Genomic DNA, 23,665 nt, shown 5'->3' on the forward strand with positions numbered 1-23,665 from the left:
CAAACAACTCAGACATTTAAGACAATTTAGCCAAGCATATTGATGATTCTTATGTGTTCTCAAATTGCAGCTGTATTATTTCCTACAATACATAGAGCTTATTATGGAGTACAAATCCAAATCTGTAAGAAAGTGTATAACTACTTGTGTTAATGAGACGAGAGATTTCGTTTTTGTATATAAATAACCTTACTGGTTTCTTTATTTAAAAGAAGATTTGTCAATATCATTGACATTCACACAGTTATATATATATATATATATATATATATATATATATATATATATATATATATATATATATATATATATATATATATATATATATATATTATATATATATAAGTAAGTTTTGGCACAACAAACATTAAATATTTAAATGTTTTTTTTTTTGTTTGTTTTGTTTGTTTTTTTTAGCAAAGCAACTCTTATTTACAAATATACACAAGGAAGAGAGCATTACAAAAGTGGTCCACAAATTTCAGGTTCATTTTGAGTTGGATTTTTTTTTCCAGGAAATAAGTAGTGGAGATGGTTCAGATAATGTTTATATTTTGTCCCACAAAATGGTAATGGTCATTAAATAAGCCACATAATGGAAGTCGACCACATGTTTAAATATATACAATTAATATTTTAAAACATAACACGTAGTTTATTTGTTTTAATTGCATATTGAAGCAGTAGTTTGTTACTGAAAGACCAACGTCGCTTAAGTGACGTTGACTGAACAATTGAAAAAAAAGATGAATATATATATATTTTTATAAATAATACGTTTTTTACAATAAAAAACGGTGTCCTAATCACATCGCAGATAGTGTAAGGTATTTCTTACAGAAACAAAAAGGTCGATTTTGTCAGCAGTGTCAATATAAACCAACCGGTTTGAAAGTTTCAGCAATAGGATACGTTTTAGAAATTCGTGGGATACTTCGCCTTTGAGGGATCTGAGAACTGTTCTTGTTGGAAAACTCGGCCATCCCCTGTTCAGTAGGTTATATCGCAAGATATCGCAAACCTTTCCAGTCTTTAAAGGAATATTCTTTGATTTGAAGAATGTAGTAGTTTGTTCGACAGTCATTCGTCATTGATTGCGATGCCTTTATAACACCTGGTAGATGGGGTTGGCATCTAGCGGGATCTGGGTACAGTTGGTCTGAGACGGGATGGTGGCCTCGTTCAAGATAGATCCTTCCGGCGGTGAAGAGGGGCTGCCCTCAGCTCCGTTCTCTGGGAGTGGCAACACCGCGCATGTCGAGGTATCTGTCGAAATCCTCTCCACGATACTGGACAGGCAATCCAAGCTGGAAATGACGGACTTCTTATTAGTTTTGGAATCTATCAAAAAAAAAAGTGGAGAAAAGAAAGTCAGTTCAGTTGTTTACAAATTGTTTTAAAATATTATACAAAATGTACAGGTGTCATGTTGTCTTTGGTGGTGGGGTAGTGACACTGACCATTTGGTGTTTCTGTGAAGTAGGCGCTGTTGTTTCTTCTTCTGGTGTTGCAAGGAGGGCCACTGAAATCCATCTGGAGAAACACAAGCAAAGCAAGTGGTTACTACATTGAAAAATAAACCCACTAGAATTGAAAAATGACATTGGTGTCATGTTTACAAAATAGATAAGACAAACGTGATATGTGGTCAGTGTCCTCTCTTAAATATATACAGGATGGCATTTTTTAAAAAATATATATGTAAAGCCCTTCAAAGAACAGTTGACTAATACAAAACACTCACCATTCCATCCGAGCAGTTGGATCGGGGGCTGGAAGCGTCAGAGTCCCCACTATAGTGCTCCAGGACTGGGAAGTAGTTGTCATCCTGCCCCCTGAGCAGAGTTTGCAGAGACTCTATGTAACTGATGGCGTTTCGCAGGATCTCCACTTTGGGTAGTCTCTGGTTGGGGTTTGTAGAGGTGCACCTTTTCAGTGACTCAAAGGCATCATTGACTTTGCTCAGTCGTCTCCTTTCCCTCATCGTAGCAGCCTTTCTCCGGTCTGCATTGGTGGTCTTTCGTTTGCAGGCTTTGCACGCCCACAGCAAGCACCTGCCTGCCTGGTGGTGGCCGCTAGGAGCCCGAACGTGCTCATCTTCGTTGTGATGGTCATGGTCATCCGGCTTCAGCAAGCCCACGTGCACTAGCCTTGGGTCCAGATCTTCGAAAAAGTGCATGTCACTGGTATTGAAGCAGGGGTCATCATAGAACTCATCAGCGGTGCTGAATGAGAAAGTGCTGTCTGATAACTCCATTATACAAGACTGGCAACTCAAGCCCAGAGATACAGAACTTGTACCAATGTCAAATGTTTTCACAGCTGTTTCTTTTTCTTCTTCTTCTTGTCGGCGCTTTTCAGCCTTTAACTATATGATGTCTCAATAGTTTGAAGCTTTTTTTCAATAAGGAGTTCTCTATAACAGGCGGTTTAATAATAACCTCCAAAGGATGTTCTCAGTTGTTGAACAACAGATACGCTTTTTTCTTTATCTCTACAATTGCAAGCCTTGCTAGTGAAGCACCCTTTGGGTACCTATGCTGACCCCGTAGTTTTCAGCCTTATTTATGTGGGCTCGCGAGCCTGGGGCGTGGTACTCCAGCGGACAGCTTGTCTTGAGAACCAATCAAAGTGGGCGGAGGCTGGACAGCGCACTGGCAGTTTAGGAGGGGCTTGTTTTCATTCTCAGAAAGTTGTGAACTTTAGAGAAAGTTCTAAGGGAGACTGAGAGTGGATTGTTTTGTGTTATGTAGAACAGTTTGCAAAAAAAAAAAAAAACTTTTTACTACTATTTTTTAATTAAAAACTCCCTTTTATTTGCTTTAGCCCCACGAAAATAGACTTTAGCAATAGCACCACTTTCGAAATTTAAATAAATGCAATGCAATGGCTGTTTTGAAAGCTAAGTACATACGCTGTTATCTTTAGGATCCAGACACTGGAAAATTCAAGTGTCTACAGCTTTGCATCGCCCTATAAAATTAACTAATTTTGCTTCAGAAAGTCGAACGAAGCCTGCTGAATAATGTTAAGTTAACATATTGAATTACATACCGCTTTGTAGTTTTCCATGTACTTAATGAAAAACGGACAAATTAAAAATGTGACATTTTGAAATCTAACATGAAATACTGTACTGCTATTATGGCTTCTTGTAGATTTTTGCGATATTATTTTTTAGTTTTATTTGATTACATGATGTTAAATAAAATATCTAAATTATGTTGATCTAATGATTTTTTTTTAAAATTATATACCAATTCTAAAATTCTAGGTGCAAAACATTTGGCCAAATCTGTACTTAGTTAAATAAGACTTCGTTATTGTCAGTGACCCAAAACCTCGCTCCGCTATTTGCCTTAACCGCTGTTCCATTATTTGTTCTGTTTGAAATATCAGTTTAGTATTTTTCGTTTAGAAATTTCGTTCTCAACCTATATATATTTTCAGATGTTATTCTTTAGAATTAGACATAAATCTACGGATTATAAACACATTTTAGTATTTTATATACTTTACGTCATAATGGTTTTTAGTATTGTGCGTCTATAGATCTTTACCAATTGGTTACGCAGGTTTTTTTTGTTTTGTTTTTTAATCAACTTGTAACCATTACAAATGGTAAGAGTCCATTCAAAGACGCCACATAACAATACATCTGTGCACACATATGTTTTATTTTTATTGTCGTTTTAACAATGGCTCTAAAGTGTGGCGTATTGTATCAAGCCCCACTAATCGGATACATTTCAGGAATTTTTTTTAAAGGAAATGCATTCATACATACTTACATTAAGTTTTTGTTTTAATAATAATATTTTAATTCATTCGAACCATGCAGTTTGTTTTCTAATTTTAGTTTTATTTGATTTTCATGTTTTCCCTTCCTTACGAGAACATTTGGTTTTCAAATGTTACACACTACCGGTTTAATCTTGTAAAGTGTCGCCATTTATGTTGCTTTAAAATTACATATTAAAGTGGACATAAGGACGAAGGCCATTTTTGTTTTCTTAAATAACAAGATTGTTGTAGCCTAATGCATTTTAGACAGCAGGTAATGTTGGTTTTAAATTGCCGAAATACTAGCTTTTTATTCAAAGCTGTTTTACCCCTGAATTGTTCACCTTTCTGGCCTCAATCAAAAGATGAGATGCTAAAACGTGAAGCTGTTTAACTTGATGATATACTGCTTAAACCCTTTATTTGTTTGGTTGTTGATATTTATTTGTTCGTTCGTTTATTTTAAAATTAAGTCTATTTCTGTTTAAATCAAAAGGGTGAATCTGGTCCAATTATCTTCGCCCCCATTCATGAGTTATTTAAAATCGGTTTTTATTTGAGATTCATCAAAACTGCTAGACTAACATTGGCCTTATGAATTAAAACTTTGTGAGTTGGGCCTTGCAATACATTATCTTGCAGTCTAATTATATATTTGACGAATCTGTCTTTTCTATTTAATAGTTAATAAATAACCGTCATTATTTCTCATTTTACGCTTCAATCTCGCGTTTGACCTTTTTTTTTTCTTTTTAGTTAAAAGGTGTAGACAATCCAAAAGTTTCTTCCTGATGTGCTGAAAAATGGGACTTCCTTTAAGCACATCACAAATGATCATTAAATGGTCGTTACAATAGGTCAGTCCATCTCATTATCCACATCAAAGTGCTGTTATCCGCGACACAGGTAGCCAGAGACGCTTCCAGAGGGGCACTGCTATTAGCCAGGAGAGAGATTTCTCAGTCAGGTGTTAGGTCGAATAACCAGTAGATGGCGATAAAGAGTCAATATGTGGCACAGTGGCACTATTCTGGAGAATGATTACTAGCACAGCTATCCTCGACCACAGAGCACCTCGAAATGTCAGTTTTGTTATTATAATCATCATTTTATAGCATTTCTATATAACAGTTGGGAGACAAACGATTCTGATAGAAAAGTTGTACATACAAATGATAATGGTACAAAGCTTATATGAAGAAAGAGGAGAACCTCTATTATTTAAAATGATACATTGTAAACCCAGCTTTTTTTCGACGCAGCAATTGTTATTTTTAAAGCGGAAATTAACAAAAGTTTGTTATCAAACTTTTAGAATATATAAATACAATTGTATCATAATTTTTCATTCACGAAAACTTTCTCGGTGGTTATTGAGGTTGACGTTCATTTCAACACACTCCCACTCGAACGTAGCAATATTAAAACTATTTTTATACACCCTCTGTTATGCATTTGGACAATTTGATCTTATTCAATCAGTATTTATTTTTCGTAATGTGATTTTTGGGTCCCTCTTCTAAGCAAGAGAGACCATTCACAATCCATTACACCCGCCCTAAACAGCTGTCGGATATAAATTACCAGTGGTTATGGTCATTCTCAGAGGTGGCTGCTGGACATAAACCAGGGGTCACCGAGTTAATAGAGAATATAAATGCACATGTCCGAGATATTCACAATGCAATACGTCTGAACACTGAAAAATATATTGATTTAAATCTCCGAATCTTCTATCAGTTTTGGTGCAATATATATTGATTGTTGCCTTCTGAGGGTTACTAGCAAGAGGTGCTGTGTATAATTCTCGTTTTAATGCACTTTCAAGATTCATAACACCGTGTAACAAATTTTTTGCTTATGCCTCAAAAGTATAGAAAATGGCTATTATTCCCCACAAACTTTGCTTTTGTGACCAGGACAGTGATATTTTGAAATTTACCTATTTTCCAGAACATTCCAGATAGATTCAGTGCTGAGTAAACTTGGAGTAACTTCTAGAACTTTCTAGAACTTTCCAGTAATATAAATAGTAGTATAAATACAGGGGCCTTAAGCCCACCAGTTCAGTTTAGTTCCAGCTGCCTAAGTGGATACATCTGCATTTTTCTGAGATGGCATCAAGAGGCTGCAATGGTGGCATTCCTGATGGGTCTCCAAGGCAGTTTTACCAAATTTCCCTGCTATCTTTGCCTTTGGGACAGCAGGGACACCAAGGCGCACTACCACAGGCGGGACTGGCCACAGTGGACCGAGTTCTCTGTGGGGAGGAACAACGTCAAGTGGGAGCCACTGGTGGGCTCCCGGAAGGTGCTGATGCCACCACTGCACATCAAATTGGGCCTTATGAAACAATTTATCAGAGCTCTAGATAAGGAGTCGGCAGCCTTCAAGTACCTTCAAGACTTCTTCCCTAAGCTGTCTGAGGCAAAGGTCAAAGCCGGTGTCTTCGTCGGACAACAGATAAAGAAGATCCTGGAGTGCAATGAATTCCCCAAGAAGCTCACTAGTAAGGAGAAAGCAGCTTGGAACAGCTTTGTCGCAGTGGTTCGGGGCTTCCTGGGCAATCACAAGGCCGAAAACTATGTGGAGCTGGTTGAGACTCTGGTGAAGAACTACGGCACAATGGGCTGTAGGATGTCCCTCAAAGTCCATATCCTTGATGCTCATCTTGATAAATTCAAGGAGAACATGGGAGCGTACTCGGAGGAGCAAGGCGAGCACTTCCACCAGGATATACTGGACTTTGAACGCCGCTACCAAGGACAGTATAACGAGAACATGATGGGAGACTACATTTAGGGGCTGATTCGTGAAAGTGATTTACAGTATAATCGTAAATCTCGAAAAACTACTCACTTCTAAATCTTTTGTAGTCATTTTTGTATTACTTTAGTATAAATACATGTTAATTTGGATTCATATGTTGGTTTTTTGTGACTTTATGTGAACGAAAAGACACAAATTCGCCCGTTTTCTCATTGGAAATAGGTAAATTTCAAAATATCACTGTCCTGGTCACAAAAGCAAAGTTTGTGGGGAATAATAGCCATTTTCTATACTTTTGAGGCATAAGCAATTAGGAAATAACACTTACTACCCAGGAACAAAAATTGTGTTACATAGTGTAATGTATCTCCAAACTAACCCTCACTGGCATCACAAGTTTAACTGCCTCATTTCCCAAGGTAAGGTTTTTATCCTAGGACTGCAACTTTTCAACAAGCATAACAGTTAATAATTAAATATGTACCCAAAGGGTGCTTCACTAGCATTGTAATATTTATTATATTTTGATATCAACTGTCCTACTTAGACTATATGCTAAAATGATCTCAATCTTAAACGCAGCTTTGCAAGTGTTTAGTTTACATGGTTTATATGACAATTGACAACTGCATTTCATTCAGTGCGAATGTTTTACAATGGAGATGTTCAACTAAGTTGGCTAAAAGAGCCATTCTGATGACAAGGGACAGACAAATAAGTCATAACCCCAGAAAGTTTAGTGTACTAAAAATATGACTGCGGTAGAAACTACACCCAAATAAAGGCTGAATAAACAGCCGAGTTGCTGTATTTTGACTGTACTTGTTTTTACCACAGACCACAGATCACACTTGCAATCTTTTCAAACCAATTCAAAACTTTAAATGGGATACTTTAAAAAATATATATTGTGGATCTTAATGAGACACATTTGAGCCACCCTGGACAGCCCCTTTTTAGGCTCAGAGTTACCTCCTAGCATGAATACAATACATTACATCTAGGATCCATTTAAAAATGAATACACAAATATATACACACAATAAAATAAACGACTTAAGGATAATATCCCCCAAGAAGGGGAGTACCTTAACCTTTTAGTATCACGTCTTTTGAATGTGACTCCAGAGACCTGAACAATTCTGCATTAAACCACTTAAGGCTATAGTATTTAGCCAATTTAAAATCAGTGTTCCGTGTTGGACCATCAGTTCTGGTGCTTTTTTCTCTGACATTTAGTGATTTGCTATGAAATGCTATTCTTGAAGTGGATGTATAGGCTTTGGCAAACTACTTTTGCATTGTACTGTACTGGTGCCAGTAAAGCAAGTATATCTTGTTTTCATTACGTCTGATGCATTGGTGCGTGTGTTTAATATAAGATCTTAATTTTTAGTAAGTTGTATATAGCTAAATAAAACAGTGACTCAGAAGTGTTTCTCAAACATATTCTTTTTTTTGTTGTTGAAAAAACTTTAAGTTTTAAGTTAAGATTGAACTGTAAAACAAGTTATTCCACACACATTACTAGAAAGCACATACTTTATTAATTTAGCTTTTAGGAAAGTGGAAAAAGTGGACATACAATTGAAGAAATATTAAACATAATCAAACAGTTAATATCAATCTAATATTTACCATACCCCAAAGTTAGTACTCTTGAAACTGTTTAAAATAATATACTTTTATCCCCCAAGTCTTCATAACTAATGCGTACTGTAAAAGCTACGTATGCCAATTACTGTAATATACTGAAAACTAAATAAACAGAAACAAATCTAACTGAAGCAGAAATAATATTTTAAATATAGCTCAAACTCAATCTATAATTCTATAAAATCCATAAGAACATTTGAATCTTTAGGACTTAATGTTACTTTGGTAATTCTACTACTGTCACCAGTGTGTCATGACATATACACTATCCACCAACAAAAATCCCCCCTGCAACATGTAGCACTTTTGTATGAATGGTCTGTCGCACGTGACTAGTTTAAGCAAAAGGAAATGCAGGTAATGTGTAGTATTGTGAAATTCTGTAATACATGAAAACTGCATTTCTCTAGATTGATAAAAGGAGCTTGGTTGTCAATTTTCATACACCATACAACATGCTATTCTGGTAACAGACTTTGCTGCAGATTAACACCTTTCAGACGGATATATATATATATATATATATATATATATATATATATATATATATATATATATATATATATATATATAAAAACAAAACTGGCTCCAGTTGATCCTGCCTAATATTTACTGCAGGACTCTAATTATAGTCCCCCTTTCCATGACAACAAGACTAGCAGACATAACCTCACAGAAACATTATACTGTATTATTGAGACATTACTGTGCACTTTATTAATGGCATAATTATTATACTGCAATGAAGTCATGGCTAATACCTGTACCACAGGTAAGTGTCATTTCTGTTTCACACCATTCTCTCTCTTCTGCTGTGTGTGTGTGTGTGAGTGTGTGGAGTTGCTTGTTTGAATCTATTTCAGGCACAAGAACCTCATATTATCCTGATTATAGTACTGGGGAAGAGGGAGTAAATGATATACATTTTGTGGGAAACATTTTCATTTGTAGAAAGTCTTTGTAACACAAAAAAGAGTGACTGATTGTCAACAAAAATAAAAGTAAAAAGGAGTGATGTTCTGTGACTTCACAAATGCCTTATTAATATTACTAAATAAAAATGTGTGCCTCTAATGCAGATCTGAATTCTTTTGATGGACTTGGGTGTTGAATCTACAGGAGTGTAAACTGGTATCCATAAGCTGTACATTCATACTCTGTTATTGTCCCAGAGCTGCACAGAGGCCAGCAAGTCTATCATTTTGTTTGGTTCATCTGGCAGACATTTGTCGATGGATCCGTGGCATGATGTCACTGTCTTATGGATGTGCAGTGGATTAGTGAGGCCGCCACTTAAAGGCCTCATTATTTTAACAGCACCCAGATAAGCAATGATGTCACAGCAAATTGAAGGTCAGTTTAACCAATCAAAACCATAGACTCCCTAGCTGCTACTGAGTTATTTTCAGGTGTACAGCCAGGATGCTAAAGTGCACAGAATCATCTTAGGAGGAGAGTGTATAGTTTATAGCTCCAATCCAAAATGCAAACCCTGTACTGTAAAAAAAAAAATATATATATATATATATATATATTGCATACAGTCAAATATAGTACCCTACATATGGTAACATTTACTGTCAACATGGAAATGGCAAATTAACCAAATTATAGAATTTTGAATGACTAGGGAGCACAATATGAATTTTCCCCCCTTTAAAAAAATACCCATGCAGTTGAAGTCATTTTCTACAGGTGATTTCTGAAGTATGAAGTTGCATGTACATTTTTTTAATTTTTTTTTAAATAAAGCAGAATTGCTGATCCTCCAAAACCTGTACAGCTGGAGAGGAGTCGGTAGAGGACAGGCAGTGTTTTGATCTCCTGGCTCTCTGTAGATTTACTGTAGGACTGTCTTAATTGGCCCTATTAAAAGCCATGCTGGTTAGTTAAGGAGGGGTGTTTAGTTCTTGCCCAGTTCTTCCTGGAGTTGGTCAATCAGGTACTCCCCAAAGCCGCTTGCTCCCTCGTGGGTGCAGCCCAAGCGCCGGGCATTGGTCAGGACATTCCCCACCACTTCAATCTTGGTGACAACGCGAGTGACAAACCGTTTCTTGACCACGCTGGCGGTGTGATGGTCTCCGTTTTCCTTGCTGAGCAAGCACAGCTCCTCCATGTACCCTGAGACTTTCTTCCACTGAGCCAAGGTTAATTCCAGGGCCTGAATGATATTGCACACCTGCTCACAACCAGGTCTCTGCCAATGAAAAAAAAATAAAAAACATTATCTTAGCATTTTTGTCTGTTGAAGTAGTGAAGCAATAGCCAGCACAGATCCTTAGACTATCTGCAATACAATGAAGGACAACCAGAGCAACTGTTATATTGGACATCATACACTACAGCGTGATTATCTGCTATTGAAGTTCATGATTAATTGGTGTTTATTGAAGGTTGACATTGTTATGTCTCCAAAAAGCTTGAAAAAATCCCTCTATTGTTACAAACCCTTTAAAATATAAATAGCCACCAAACAGTTTTAAGTTGCATAGAATGATCAGGGAAGTAAACTATTTATTAAAGTACATTGCATTTATAATTTCATAGCAGCCATTTGGCTAACTAGATGTCCCAAATTGCTGTTGATGGACCTCTCTGGTACTTCAGGATCAATTTAACACGAATCGTAAAAATAAGACATAGGTACCGTAAAACAGCAATAACATACATCTGGTAGCACGATCAATTCCCTTTCTTTCCGTCCATAAGTTTAATTGTCCGGAACTCCAATGTAACATACACCCCAACATACATTACTGCTTAAATCCCTTAAGCGCAGTGTGTTAAATACTTCATCCACTTTGTATACTGAGAAGAATGTGGACAAAGATACTTGCAGTTCTCTCGTCTTTCACCATGTTTCCTTCAGATACTGTGTACAGAATAATACAGAATAGGGTGCTTTGCAAGATGCAGGCTTTGAGCTTTCTGACCACTCTGACCTAGAGTGGCATGCTGGTTCCACAGGACCTTCCTGGTAAGGTAGTAGTGGGGTTCAAGTTGTAGTGAGAGTTAGTGGAAGAGTATTTACCCTTCAATGAAGTAGATATACTGGAGGCAATATTCACATATATCTAACCCGTGTGTTCAACTGTGGTGAAACCTGATCAGGACAATCCTTAGCATACTGTAAGTAACTGAGAGTATCGGAATGTTGGATTATATGGAAGTGCCGTGTCTGTATTATATGCATATGGTAGATGTAGGTAATGGTGGTTTACATTTTACTTTGTCAGGATTTTGCATCACCCTACTGAATTAACACATTTTGCTTCATAAAGTCGAATGAAACCTGCTGAATAATGTTACATCCGCATATTGAATTACATACCGCTTTGTAGTTTTCCATATTTTTAACAAAAACTGACAAATTGAAAAATGTAACATTTTGAAATCTAACATGAAAAACTGTACTACTATTATGGCTTCTGGTAGACTTGTGTAGACATTTTGTAGTTTCTTTGATTACATGATGTTAAATAAAAGATCTAAATTATGTTCATATAGTTATTTTTCTTTTAAATTGTGTCTCAGTCCTAAAAAGGTGTAAAACTTTTGGCCATAGCTGTATGTTATTGACTTTGTGTGGTACAACAATTCTTACCTTTTATAACCAATTACCTGAATACAAGCTACAGTCTAAGCTTCTGACTTGTTGCATTCAGTTAAGAGAAGCTTAAGAGAAACCTCAGGTGTTCAGGGCATGACGTACCTGAATGTCTTTGTTGCAGTACTGTCCTCCTCGCTCTCGCAGGTAACCCATCATCGCCTCCACAGTCTCCAGCTCTTCTTCAGCTTCACGGTGAAAGTAGCCAGCGACTCTCGGCAAAGCAACATGGTCCTGCTCAAATATTTCCGCCTACGACAAGCATAACGAGATGTCACTTGGTTAAACTTATGTATATGTGTTACAGGGGTTGGGTGAAACATTTTAGAAAAAAACTGCCGCTCTTTCTATAAGAAAAAAACATCTCTGTTTCCATATGGATGAGCAAAACCAGAGATCTGATGACCTTTGATAGAGGAAAGAAAGAAGATGCTTGGTTGACAGGTGCATCTGTATCTATGACTACACAAACTACTGTATCTAAAACAGAAGAAGTCTCAAAAGTGGTGCTAATTGTGCGTGTCTGAACTAATGCGGCATAGTTTCCTACCATAAATACAGATATATTTATTTTTAATGTTGTTTTACTAAAAGATATTAACAGCTGGGTCCATGAAACACAGCAAATGTTTAAATAAATCAATCAATAAATAAATACATGTATATGATTTGATGGGATCACAAAAACAGCTTGGCCTAACGATACCACTAGTAAATCTCAATTGCTGATAATCTCCTTCTTGTCGGATCTTCATGCTTAAGAACTTGACACAAACCAGTCAATTAAAAAAAAATACAAACAATTTAGTGAGACACATAAATATCACGGATTGTAGCAACTGAAAAACTGAAGAGCTTTTATTTGCGTTGCTAGGGCCTGACTGCTCTCTTGCTAGGGGGATCAAAGCAGAGAAGTTGTGAAGTGCAAACAGCTGTGGGGCTGATGGGGACTCTCGGAGAGAATTATGTCACCTGACCCTGTCCTGAGGTGAAGATCAGAGATAGAGCTAACAGGGGAAGGGAAAACATGCACTAGACACAGACCATCACAGCTGTGACAAGGCAGACCACTGCCAAAGAGATCGCCGTGGATCAGCATAGTACAGGACTGTATAAAGGTTGTACGCTTTGTAATGTAAAGCTTCATTGACAGTTTTGTTTAATTTTGATGTGCATGTACTGGTACAGGCCCTCACAATAGTTTTATTGGTATAAGAAATATGCCTGGTTCAGTAGTTGAGCAAAACAACTTGGATGAATTGGAAAATAACTTCTGGAATTGATGGTGTTTGTCACTTGTAAGGTTTATCCTGTAATCTGCTTGACCTGAGGGCTGTGGCTTAGCGAGTGGATGAAAGAAATTAAGACTTCTCCATTTGTTGTGGAAAATTACTGTTGAACGAAGGGGGTAACTGTCAAGGTGGAGATGGGGGTGTGGTGGGCTGTAAATTAAATGCAAAGAAAGACATATTGATTAAAGTGTTATGTGTATCAGTTTTGTTTATATCCTAAAGCAGATATAAAACCGAACAGAGATTTCAGCATAAAAATATGGTGTAATATTACCAGAACAAAAGCAATCTTAAGACTGCAGTAACTTAAGAATTTCCTGTTGTGAAATGTAAAAAAAAAAGTGTACTTTTTAATATTGGCTAATTTGTTAATCATCACATTGCATATAAAGATATGATTCATTTGGAGACGTGCTAATAACCTGTAACCTCAGCAATGATGTAGAGGGGATGTAACTTTTATATTTGGTTCATATAAATCGTTTAAATCTTGTTTCAGACAGCTATATTGCATATTCATGATCTAAGTTAATGTTTTTTGCTTATTATTACAAACATAACCCACAATATTCATAGGCCTAGTGTACCACTTTCCATGTTTTATCCATCATAAATAAATACATTAAATAAATCAATAACTCAAATAGTATTTGAACCAATCGGTTTTCATGCAACACATGGGTTTGCATTCTTTGGTCGTCTATAGTACAATCTAATTCAATTATATCTGCCAAACCTGTTATGGAATAGCTGTCCAACCAAGAATAGAGCTGTCTTCCTGCTCATAACAGAGTAGGTGTTTTGCTCATTGTGTTGCTGTATGTTCTGTTTAATGTCTAATAAAATGTGTTTTTTCAGCATCGTAGTCAATATGATATATTTCTGACGTTAATATGATATATTTTGACAAATAATATATATTTAATAATAATATTTTTGTTAACAAATAATAATAATGATAATGAAAATAAATACTACACTTATATTGGATACATGCAAGGAAAACGCACATTATATCAACCATTTACAGGGAGACGTCTTAATAATAATACAAAATAAAAAATGTAATATTCAGATAACTATGCTCACATATTAGTATTGTTGCACTGTACATAGGGTAAGTGCCTTACCAGCGCTTGAAGTCGGTAAGAGAGCTCCATCCGAACCGTTACGGCTCCACACAGACTTTCTTCAACAATCAAGGGAAAGTTCTGCTTCACTCTGGTCCCAATCAACTCATGATGGTTAGTGCAGGTAGGCAAGCACGTTTTGAGCTTTTTGCTGCTGGGTTCTGCCATTTTACAGTAATGTAAAACAAGTTACAAAAAAGTAAGAAAAGAGAAACTTCATCTGCAAACCGGCTACTTCCCAGTATTGAACGTAGCCTATTTAATGAAAAGGCATTTTTTGTGTGTGCTTGTTTTTGTCGTTATTCCTATATTCGCCTTAGCAGAAAAAAACACAAGTCAAACTGACAGAAAGGCGGCTACTTAATTTTGTGAAGCAGCACTAATTCTCTTTCCGTTCAGTCCCTTAGTTCATCCGGTGCGATACATTTCTCGCACAAACACAATCACATACACGTAAAGATGTACTGTATATCGAGACTGCATCAGCAGGTTTTTTTTTTCTGTCCTGAAACGTAACAATGCATACAGCAATGTAAGCAACACTGGTAGGGGTTGCTTGTGCAATAGGCTGATGATGTAAATTATAAATACAATTATGAGTAAGTCTTGACTATAAGCGTGGCTTTTGGGTTGATCTAATCCATGTGTAATTCAAATAGCAACCCACATACACGTAATACATGAAAGGTCCAGTATGCAACACACACACACACACACACACACACACACACACACACACACAGAGTAAATAGCAGGTAGGAGTTTGATTTGAAACAAATAACAAGTATAACATAAGATTTACAGTAATTACTCTTATGGAAAAAAAGGGAGGTAAAAATAAAAGTAAGACAAATGCTGATTCAAGAAATATTTATTAAACATATTTTTAAACACGAATGTCTGATCAGTATTGATTCCTTCATGTTGGAGAAAAATAAATGATTTCCAAAAGTAAAAACAGCACAAAGGTGAAGCCATCTTCATTTTCACCATTATAAGCATCAATAGTTGTTAGTGCCAAATATGGCAGAAGTTAACAGGATATGATTGTGTTTATATATATATATATATATATAAATACACACACACACACACACACAAGGTCAACCCAGGACACACCGATCCATCAAATACTGGCCTTAAAACAAGTCTGTTTTTGTATTTATTTTTTCTTTACTCAATTGATTATTACCAAAGAAAAACAGCAATTGCTCATCTATGTATTTAAGTGGGGGTGCTGCATTAACTCCCTTGGACACAAGTTTAGTGTCACAAGGAAGAAAACTTTTACCATTTACTATACACATTATTACTATTATTACAATTTCTATTATTATTATTATTATTATTATTACTGTAAATCTGTGTTGTATGACTTTAAGGAAAAGAAAAAAAGAGGGTATATCATTCTAGAATTTTCATTCATAAAATAATAGGACCATGACACTGCACATTATAACATGCTTCTGGAATGGATTCCTATGTATCGTTATTGTGTTCTACATGCTAATGAACTTCAGAGTTCCAGCTGCATGGTCAGTAGTCTGCCTGTGTTCTTAGATGCTAAGTGCTGTCAGTGTCCTCCACTGATATACTGTCCACTATAGAAGACAGACCCTGGTGGCTGGCCGTTCCTGAGGAACCAGGTGTGCCTGCTGGGTAGACAGAAGAAACACTGGTCAGGACCACAGGTCATCAAGGCTGCCTAACCAGCAAACTCAGCTGCCCTGTGTCCACAGACAAATCATTGATTTGCTAACAACTCCAGAGACGTTCTTGGCAATGTATCATTGCAGATTACTAACCTACATGCACTTCCATTTGATACTTTATAAGCAGATGGCAAATATTGTCATTTACTTTGATTACTTTTTTTGTTTTTAAAGGACTATGGATAATGCATAACATAACATGGAAATCAGAAATCAGCGCTTCAACAAGTCAAAGCTTACATGTCACATGAACATGCTTTTAATATCATCTTCCTATGAAATGGTGTTAGAGGAGGGAGCAAGTGGGTTCAATAACTGGATCATCAAAGAATATTTCGAGCTGCAGCCTGAACAATTTGAAATAAAGTATCTCTATAAAATGTAAACTGTGTCTGAGAAGTAATTAACTGGTGTAACTAGTTCATTTGTTTTTTTCTCCAAAGCAATACGTTTACTGTAACTAGTTACAATTTTGCTCAAGGAACTTGTAACTGTACCAGATTAGTTTTTAAAAGTAATTTCCCCAACACTGATTATTACATGTCATTTCTGTCAAGGATATAAATAACAAATTACATATCGTAAATAATAGGTCACCTTAACCTACAGCTACACAACTTGTAGAGTAGAATGGCTATGAGTTAATGGGTGGCTGGTTCCCAAGACATTGCATCTTGTAAAGTGCTTTGTGATGGTGGTCCACTATGAAAGGCGCTATATAAAATAAAGATTGATTGATTGATTCATATAGCTTTCAGTTCCTATACCATTTAGAAGTCATTGCTGTGAATGTCATCATATGTAGTCAAGCAGTTCTGAATATATAGCTTTCATTAAACCATCCAATTGCTGACCAGAATGCCCATTGCAATTGGTTTACCAGAGTGGAGTATATAAACTTCTCCAGGATTGTCTTCCACCCTTAAACAAAATGTGTACCTAGCCTCAATTGTATCCTCTTAATACATGTATACATTTATGTATTTTATTGGACTTTTTGGTGGATGTGTTTTTGTAGTCTTGTTTTAAGACCATACCTTGCTGTTGGCTGGAGAATAAAAAACTGGAATGCCTAATTTCTTGATCCCAATATTGAACGTTGTCACAAGAAGAAGACTGTCCATTTTTACGCTGTGTTGAACACAAAATAAGTAGCATGTTCATTTGTATGGACAAGATATCTCATTACTGGGGTAACTATTTTTTTTTTAATGTTCATTAAAATTTGAGAAAAGCAATTCTTTAACTTTATTGTTTACTTAATATTTTGTGAACTGAATATCTACTAGTGTCTGTCAGAAAACTATGTTGCCATGAAACAAATAAGCATTTTATTGCTGTCACAACTGTGGAGCTTTGGGTTTTATTCAGCAAAATGTATCACTTTTTTGTTTTGTTTTTGCTTTCAAAAGCAGAAAAATCTGTTTAAAAATACTAATTGTTAGATTGTGTTTAATCGTTTTATTAATAAAAAATAATTCAAACAACAAATCAAAAGGTCAAACACCATAATTGCACTACAACATTTTGATATGGTTTAAATTAAAAACCACAATGTCTTCATTATTCCCCTGTGTTGTGTTGAATAGCAAAAAGAAAAGAGTAATGAAGCGATCCCCTACTTGTAAGCTGGAATGGTGGGTGTCTTTTCTGTCGATTGGCACAGCTTCCTGGTCATCCAGAGTTCTCAGCAGTGTCTGCAGTCTTGTGATGTACTGGATGGCACTGCGAAGGATCTCCACCTTGGGCAGTCTCTGGTTTGGGTTGGGCACTGACTTTCGCTTCAGCGCTTCGAAACCTTCATTGATCCTTTTCAGTCTCCTCCTCTCCCTTTGGGTGGCAGCCTTTCTTCTGTCCATTGTGACAGACTTTCGTTTGCAGACTGTGCAGGCCCAAAGCAGGCAAGGGCCAGCTCTGTGATGGAAACCAGGAGGGGCAAAGACGTGTTCCTCAGGCACAGCTGGATTAGAAAAGGCCTTTGGGCCTTCCTTGGGAAGTCTACCATCATCTTCACTGACTACCTGCTCATCATAATTAATGAAAACTGGAGTAACATTCTCATTGCCCAAGTATTCCTGGTCTCGGAAATAGTAGCCAAGGGGCTCACTGAGTTCCATCGGTTTAGAGAGCTCTTCCTTGATGTCCCCTTCAATGCTGTTTGGGGAAAGGTATTAGAGTCCAGGTTTTAAAGCCATTTTGAAACTGGTGGTTAAATTGAATGCACTGCTTTATATAGAGAAGCTTGTGTAATTCAATCCAAGCTTAAGCTGTCCTTTACTTCTGACTTTTTTTTCTGAGTGCTACATGTTGGCACATCTCCACTCCTGGTTGGGCTATGATGCAGCATCCAATAAGAGTGCAGCCCCTTCCAACAGCTCCAGAGGAATCTACTACAGAGCAGCTGTTGGGGATTTTCATTTCTAAGCTCTCTGTTGTATTGTTTAATAACTTCATTGTAGGTCATTTGGGTTTTTTGGGCCTTATTTATAGTACAACTGCTGCACAGAAAAAAATAAAAATGGATGCCTGACGGACAATACTGTGTCCTCTCACAAACTCTTTGAAAACTCAATGAATTGACTTTCATTTTATTTATTTCCATTTGATATCCTAGCAACCCCCAAATGAATTGTAATTTGGACAGTTGATGCAAACATGAATTGACTATGCTAGTCACAAAAATGGGAACATGTATGAAAATATGTTCAAAAGAATTTCATATGCAACCTGTAATTGCAGACCAAACTGGTTCAGGTATGTGCATGTCTCCTGCTCCTTGATATATAAAGTCCATAAAAAATACTATGCTACTATCCAAAAACACACTGGATATACTAAAGTGAGTACTGCAGTATTCAATTGGAAACTAGTGTTTTTGGACGGTACAATAATTTTTTAATATATAAAAATACTAATTTTAGCTCTTTGAGCTAAAATATATATATATATATATATATATATATATATATATATATATATATATATATATATATATGTTTTACTTGTGGCATATGTGAAGTCTTTTGACTAAATGTAAGTATGCTATTTTGTAGCATTCTGTTTATCAAAAGCATCGATCTGGCCCATTTTTTATTTTTTATTTTCCCTTTTAGATTTGTAGATTTGATTGTTTCCACAAGGACAAACAATTGGAAGCAGGCTGACTCCTTACTCAAGAACATTGATACATTATTATTATTATTATTATTATTATTATTATTATTATTATTATTATTTATTATATTTTTCTGCAACTGTAAAAAAGGTTTCATATGTGAAGCACCAGAAGTTAACTTTTTACAGTTCAATTCCACTCTTTAATAAATCCTAAAATTATTATTATTATTATTTATTTCTTAGCAGACACCCTTCTTGTAGTCATCACTATGGAAAAACTGTTTAATATCTATTGATAATGTTTGATGCTTTGAGAGAAAGAGAGAGTAACCTAATGACAGGGAAACCAAGATGAATGTAAAACATCTTGTAGTCTTACTCTTTACAATAATCTTCACCTAGTTTGTCAAGATTTTACTCATTAACTAGGAGTTTTTAAAACCATGAATGTTGTCACCCGCACCTCAGTATCAGCACCTGCCATGTGTATCACCTGGATTCCGATGGTGTTTTGGTGTTCTAGATGCGTGGAAGACTGCAGATGCACATCTTGGAATTAAATCGCTAAGTTTGTGACAGCCACTCTTTCCATAATTAATTAGGTTATTATACACAAATATAATCATATAAACACAATCATATCCTGTTAACTTCTGCCATATTTGGCACTAACAACTATTGATGCTTATAATGGTGAAAATGAAGATGGCTTCACCTTTGTGCTGTTTTTACTTTTGTATATCATTTATTTTTCTCCAACATGAAGGAATCACAACTGATCAGATATCAGTGTTTAAAAAATATGTTTAATAAATATTTCTTGACTCAGCATTCATAATCTTACTTTTATTTTTGCCTCCCTTTTTCCATAAGAGTAAGTACTGGATGTTCTTGTTATACTTGTTATTTGTTTCAAATTAGACTCCCACCTGTTATTTACTGCAGAAAACTGTATGTGTGTCTGTGTGTCTGTGTGTGTGTCTGTGTGTGTGTGTGTGTGTGTGTGTGTGTGTTGCATACTGGAGCTTTCATGTATTACGTGTATATATATATGAAAGATGTGTTAGACTTTGTGGCAGACTCAACATATACTCACATATAAGGGTAAGATTCTGTAAAGGGCATCTGGAGTCTCCATCAGCTCCTGCAGGACAGTTTGTTGAGCAGCTGGGCATCTTGAATGGAAACTTGAAGTATTTCTCTTCTATGAATTTTTCCATTCCTTACTCTTGATTTGCCTGTTGCAGTCATTGTTGGGACAGGTGTGACTAATTTCATATCCTAAGCGATCCTGTTGAAGTGGAGACGTTCTTTATTTGAACTAAACGTCGAGTCTTCTGGGGAAATACAGTATTTGTGATATGTCATGATATGAGTTCACACTTCAGGAACCCATTAAGACGCTTCTATAAACATGGTAAATGTGGTAAACAGTATTATCTAGATATAAACATTTACAGTTTAAAATGGCGCAATTGTAAGGGGTCCCACAATGCCTTTGTTTCTTGTTCAATAACATTGTTTTATTTTCTCAACCCTAATAATGTTAGAGATCTTTTATAACATATTTATAGATGTTTTAATAAGTGTTAAATGGAAGTGTCACCAATATATATATTGAAGCCGAACTGCAGTTTCTTTATGAAAGCAGCTATACCTTTCAAAGAACACTTGACAGAGCTATGAATACAGTGCTGAGCACGTAGATTGCATGAACTGAGCACTGATAAAGTGGCAACACTCACTGACATGGGGTGTCGTTCTTCACACCTGCTTTGGAGCGTAACGACAGCAAACTGGCTTAACCCAAGCCACTACAAGCCCAGTATTGTACTGAGACACAACCCGGTCAGAGATTACATTACACACTGATTAGAGCTTCAGTTACACCCTGTTAGTGTGGACAATGGGGGATCAGAGAACTGGACATAAGAGTTTTAACAGGCCTTGTGCTCCAGGAGCAAGGGGGATTACCACAGAAACGGTCAATTGTGAGCCATCCAAGAGACACTTAACTGTACTGATTCAGAAAATCCCTGCTCTCGATTTAAACAGCAAGGGCTTACACCGACTGTATGACCCTTTTGGGACTGAGCAGAGCTACACACCAGGAAGAATACCTTCCAAATGATATAGCTGCCACTGGATTATGAAACAACATTTAATTTCCCATTATACAGTTAAACAATATTCAGTGCTACCTCAATTATGCATGGAGTGTCTCATGTATTTTCTTAATGCTACACTATTACATATCAATCCCCTACTTCCTTGATCCAGGAACAACTCAATCTGATTCAGAATGGAGATATGGGCTTTAGACCAAGAACCTTGATGTTTCCATGCCAGTGTTAAAATACTGAATGTAAATGAAATATATTGTAATATTGAAATGAATGGATGGTGTCAGGAACACAGTTAATATACAATCCTCCAGCAATGAAAGGGCATCGTGTTCCAATAATGCCCAGATACTGAATGGAGTCGGGACCTTTGTTTATCCCAGTTTCATAAGATGGGGTTTCAGATTAGGCCTTCAGTATTTAGATGAGCATTTCTAACAGTTTGGGATATTTAATTTCTGTGTTTTAAAATCCTGACATGTTACCATCTTACTATAATAAGTACAGTGAGATTATTTTAGCTTTGGCAAGTGCTTTATCATGTTCTGCCTGTCTAAAAGCATGTCTATGAATTATTACTCTGAATCCTCTGCTTTCCTCCATAACTCTTCAGTATTTCCTGCAGCTTTTTCTTGACTCCAATTGCATTGCAGTTTCATTCCAGGTTTTACTGTGAGCTTTATTTAAAAAAAAATGTACAAAAATGCTATACACTGTTTCCTGTCCATGTCCCTGTCCCTGTCCCTGTCCCTGTCCTCCTGCATATACATTTCCAGTTTCCCCCCACTTTCTCATTAGCAGCAAGCCCTTACTTTATAACACTGCGCTAACAAGGCCTTCACTAATTATCTTTCCTGTGTAATCGCCTAAATCAGTTGCTAACTGTTTGCTTGACAACCCTTTTTGGTAAAACTTACTGGGATAAAGCTGTAGAATAGGGTTCAAAGTCACAGATTTGGGGATAGGTAACTTTAACACCCCCATTTTAAGTGAGGGTCTTTTTTCTTGATCAGAACTTCCTGTGATGACAAGTTGGTTTGTTAAAAACAGCACTTCATAACGAGGCAATTTAAACCGCAGAGCTCAGGCCTTCATCATGGATGGCAACTATCGCAGGGTAAAATCGTGTAAAACCAATCATTGTTCTAGTTCTGTTGGCCTGGAGATTCAGGGCAAAACCAATCAACATATCACAAAATAATAGACAAAAAAAACCGGAACATTTACACTAAAAAAAAATAATATGTTGCTTACTCTTTACAGAACCAACTAGCACGTGTTTCTGTTCACATTATATTAAAAAAAAAAAAACACCCCCCCCTCCCCCAAAATAAATAAATAAATAAAGCATGATCTCTTAAGTAAAAATGCCACATTAGTAATATTCCTCTGAGGGTAGGAGAAGGTGTCCTTCTAATGCACTCTATGTATGTGCCAGATCCTCTGATAGCCTGCACAGCTGCATTAGTATCTTAAGAGAGACTTAAAAAGATAGTCAAACTCACTTAATCACTCCGGTTAATATCAAACCCTGCTTATTATCATCAAATTGAAATGTCCCGACCACACTATAATGGGAGTCAATGGAAACAAGCTCCTGATAAGATCACTTTGGTTAATGCTATACAATTGATTTCCACCCCACTTAATATCACTTCAAATGCTTGTATCAACTTTATTACATTTTGACACATTCTGTATACACCATACTTGACAGCCTTGTGGTCACAGGATTACCCAGCATGACTCGTGGAGATAAGAAGTGTGTGTTCAGTAGTTTCTTTGACCATTGCATATTAAAATGAAAAAAGTTTTGGAAACTAAAATATTTAAACATAGCCATGAAGGCTGAAATAATTGCTCTACATTGCTGTTTGGTTTGTTATGTCAATTCCACTTGTCGTCACAATTTATCCTCAGTCCCTTTTTACGTGACATTAAGCGATTTGACTGTATATAGATTTTAAAACCAGTCCTATCTATCTATCTATCTATCTATCTATCTATCTATCTATCTATCTATTAATCGATCGATCAATCTGCTATTTGTTGCAGGCTTTAAGTTTCGGTGCAAAAACATAACAAACGTTAGCCTCTTACATCAGAGCTCACTAAGCCATTTTAAATTAATCAGGAAATAGGAAGAACAGTAGTGCATTACAAATATAGGCTTCATCCACACACAACTATAAAACACTCAATAGGGGTATGAATGTTTAGACTACAAGTCTTTCTCAATGGAGACACTGAAGGCAAGAAAGACTTATAATCAAAGCTTTTATCAGTGAATTTTAGAAGTTTCTTTTAGTGTTTCTAAAATGTATAGACTAGACATGATTTCATTGTACTACAAACCCTTGAAGTTATGTGAACTAAATGACCCATACTATAACGCAAATCATATTGATGTACAGAAGGGTATTCTTGCCAAGCCCATGTGAGCACTTCGCGCCATGCACACAGCAAAAACAAGTGT

At 36.3% G+C, this 23,665-nt stretch overlaps 2 protein-coding genes across 3 annotated transcripts; both read right to left on the reverse strand.

The window, feature by feature from the left end:
• Nucleotides 1-351: 351 nt before the first annotated feature.
• Nucleotides 352-2,551, reverse strand: LOC117435062 (myoblast determination protein 1 homolog). Its single transcript, XM_034057962.3, has 3 exons — nt 1,745-2,551; nt 1,461-1,533; nt 352-1,341 (listed from the first exon to the last, which is right to left on the reverse strand). Exons 1-3 carry the CDS (start codon nt 2,255-2,257, stop codon nt 1,106-1,108), a joined length of 822 nt encoding a protein of 273 aa, XP_033913853.1. The 5' UTR covers nt 2,258-2,551; the 3' UTR covers nt 352-1,105.
• Nucleotides 2,552-8,076: 5,525 nt separating this feature from the next.
• Nucleotides 8,077-18,154, reverse strand: LOC117435063 (myogenic factor 6-like). Of its 2 annotated transcripts, none has more exons than XM_059003209.1 (3): nt 17,572-18,154; nt 11,921-12,067; nt 8,077-10,405 (listed from the first exon to the last, which is right to left on the reverse strand). In XM_059003209.1, the coding sequence occupies exons 1-3, from the start codon at nt 18,064-18,066 to the stop codon at nt 10,112-10,114; spliced, it is 936 nt and encodes a 311-aa protein (XP_058859192.1). In that variant the 5' UTR covers nt 18,067-18,154; the 3' UTR covers nt 8,077-10,111. The 2 variants fall into 2 exon arrangements, with proteins under 2 accessions (XP_058859192.1, XP_033913854.1); XM_034057963.3 differs by lacking the exon at nt 17,572-18,154 and adding an exon at nt 14,238-14,673.
• Between the last annotated feature and the right edge of the window lie 5,511 nt (nt 18,155-23,665).

Source organism: Acipenser ruthenus, chromosome 28 (assembly GCF_902713425.1).
Source record: "Acipenser ruthenus chromosome 28, fAciRut3.2 maternal haplotype, whole genome shotgun sequence".
Classification (NCBI taxonomy): Eukaryota; Metazoa; Chordata; class Actinopteri; order Acipenseriformes; family Acipenseridae; genus Acipenser; species Acipenser ruthenus.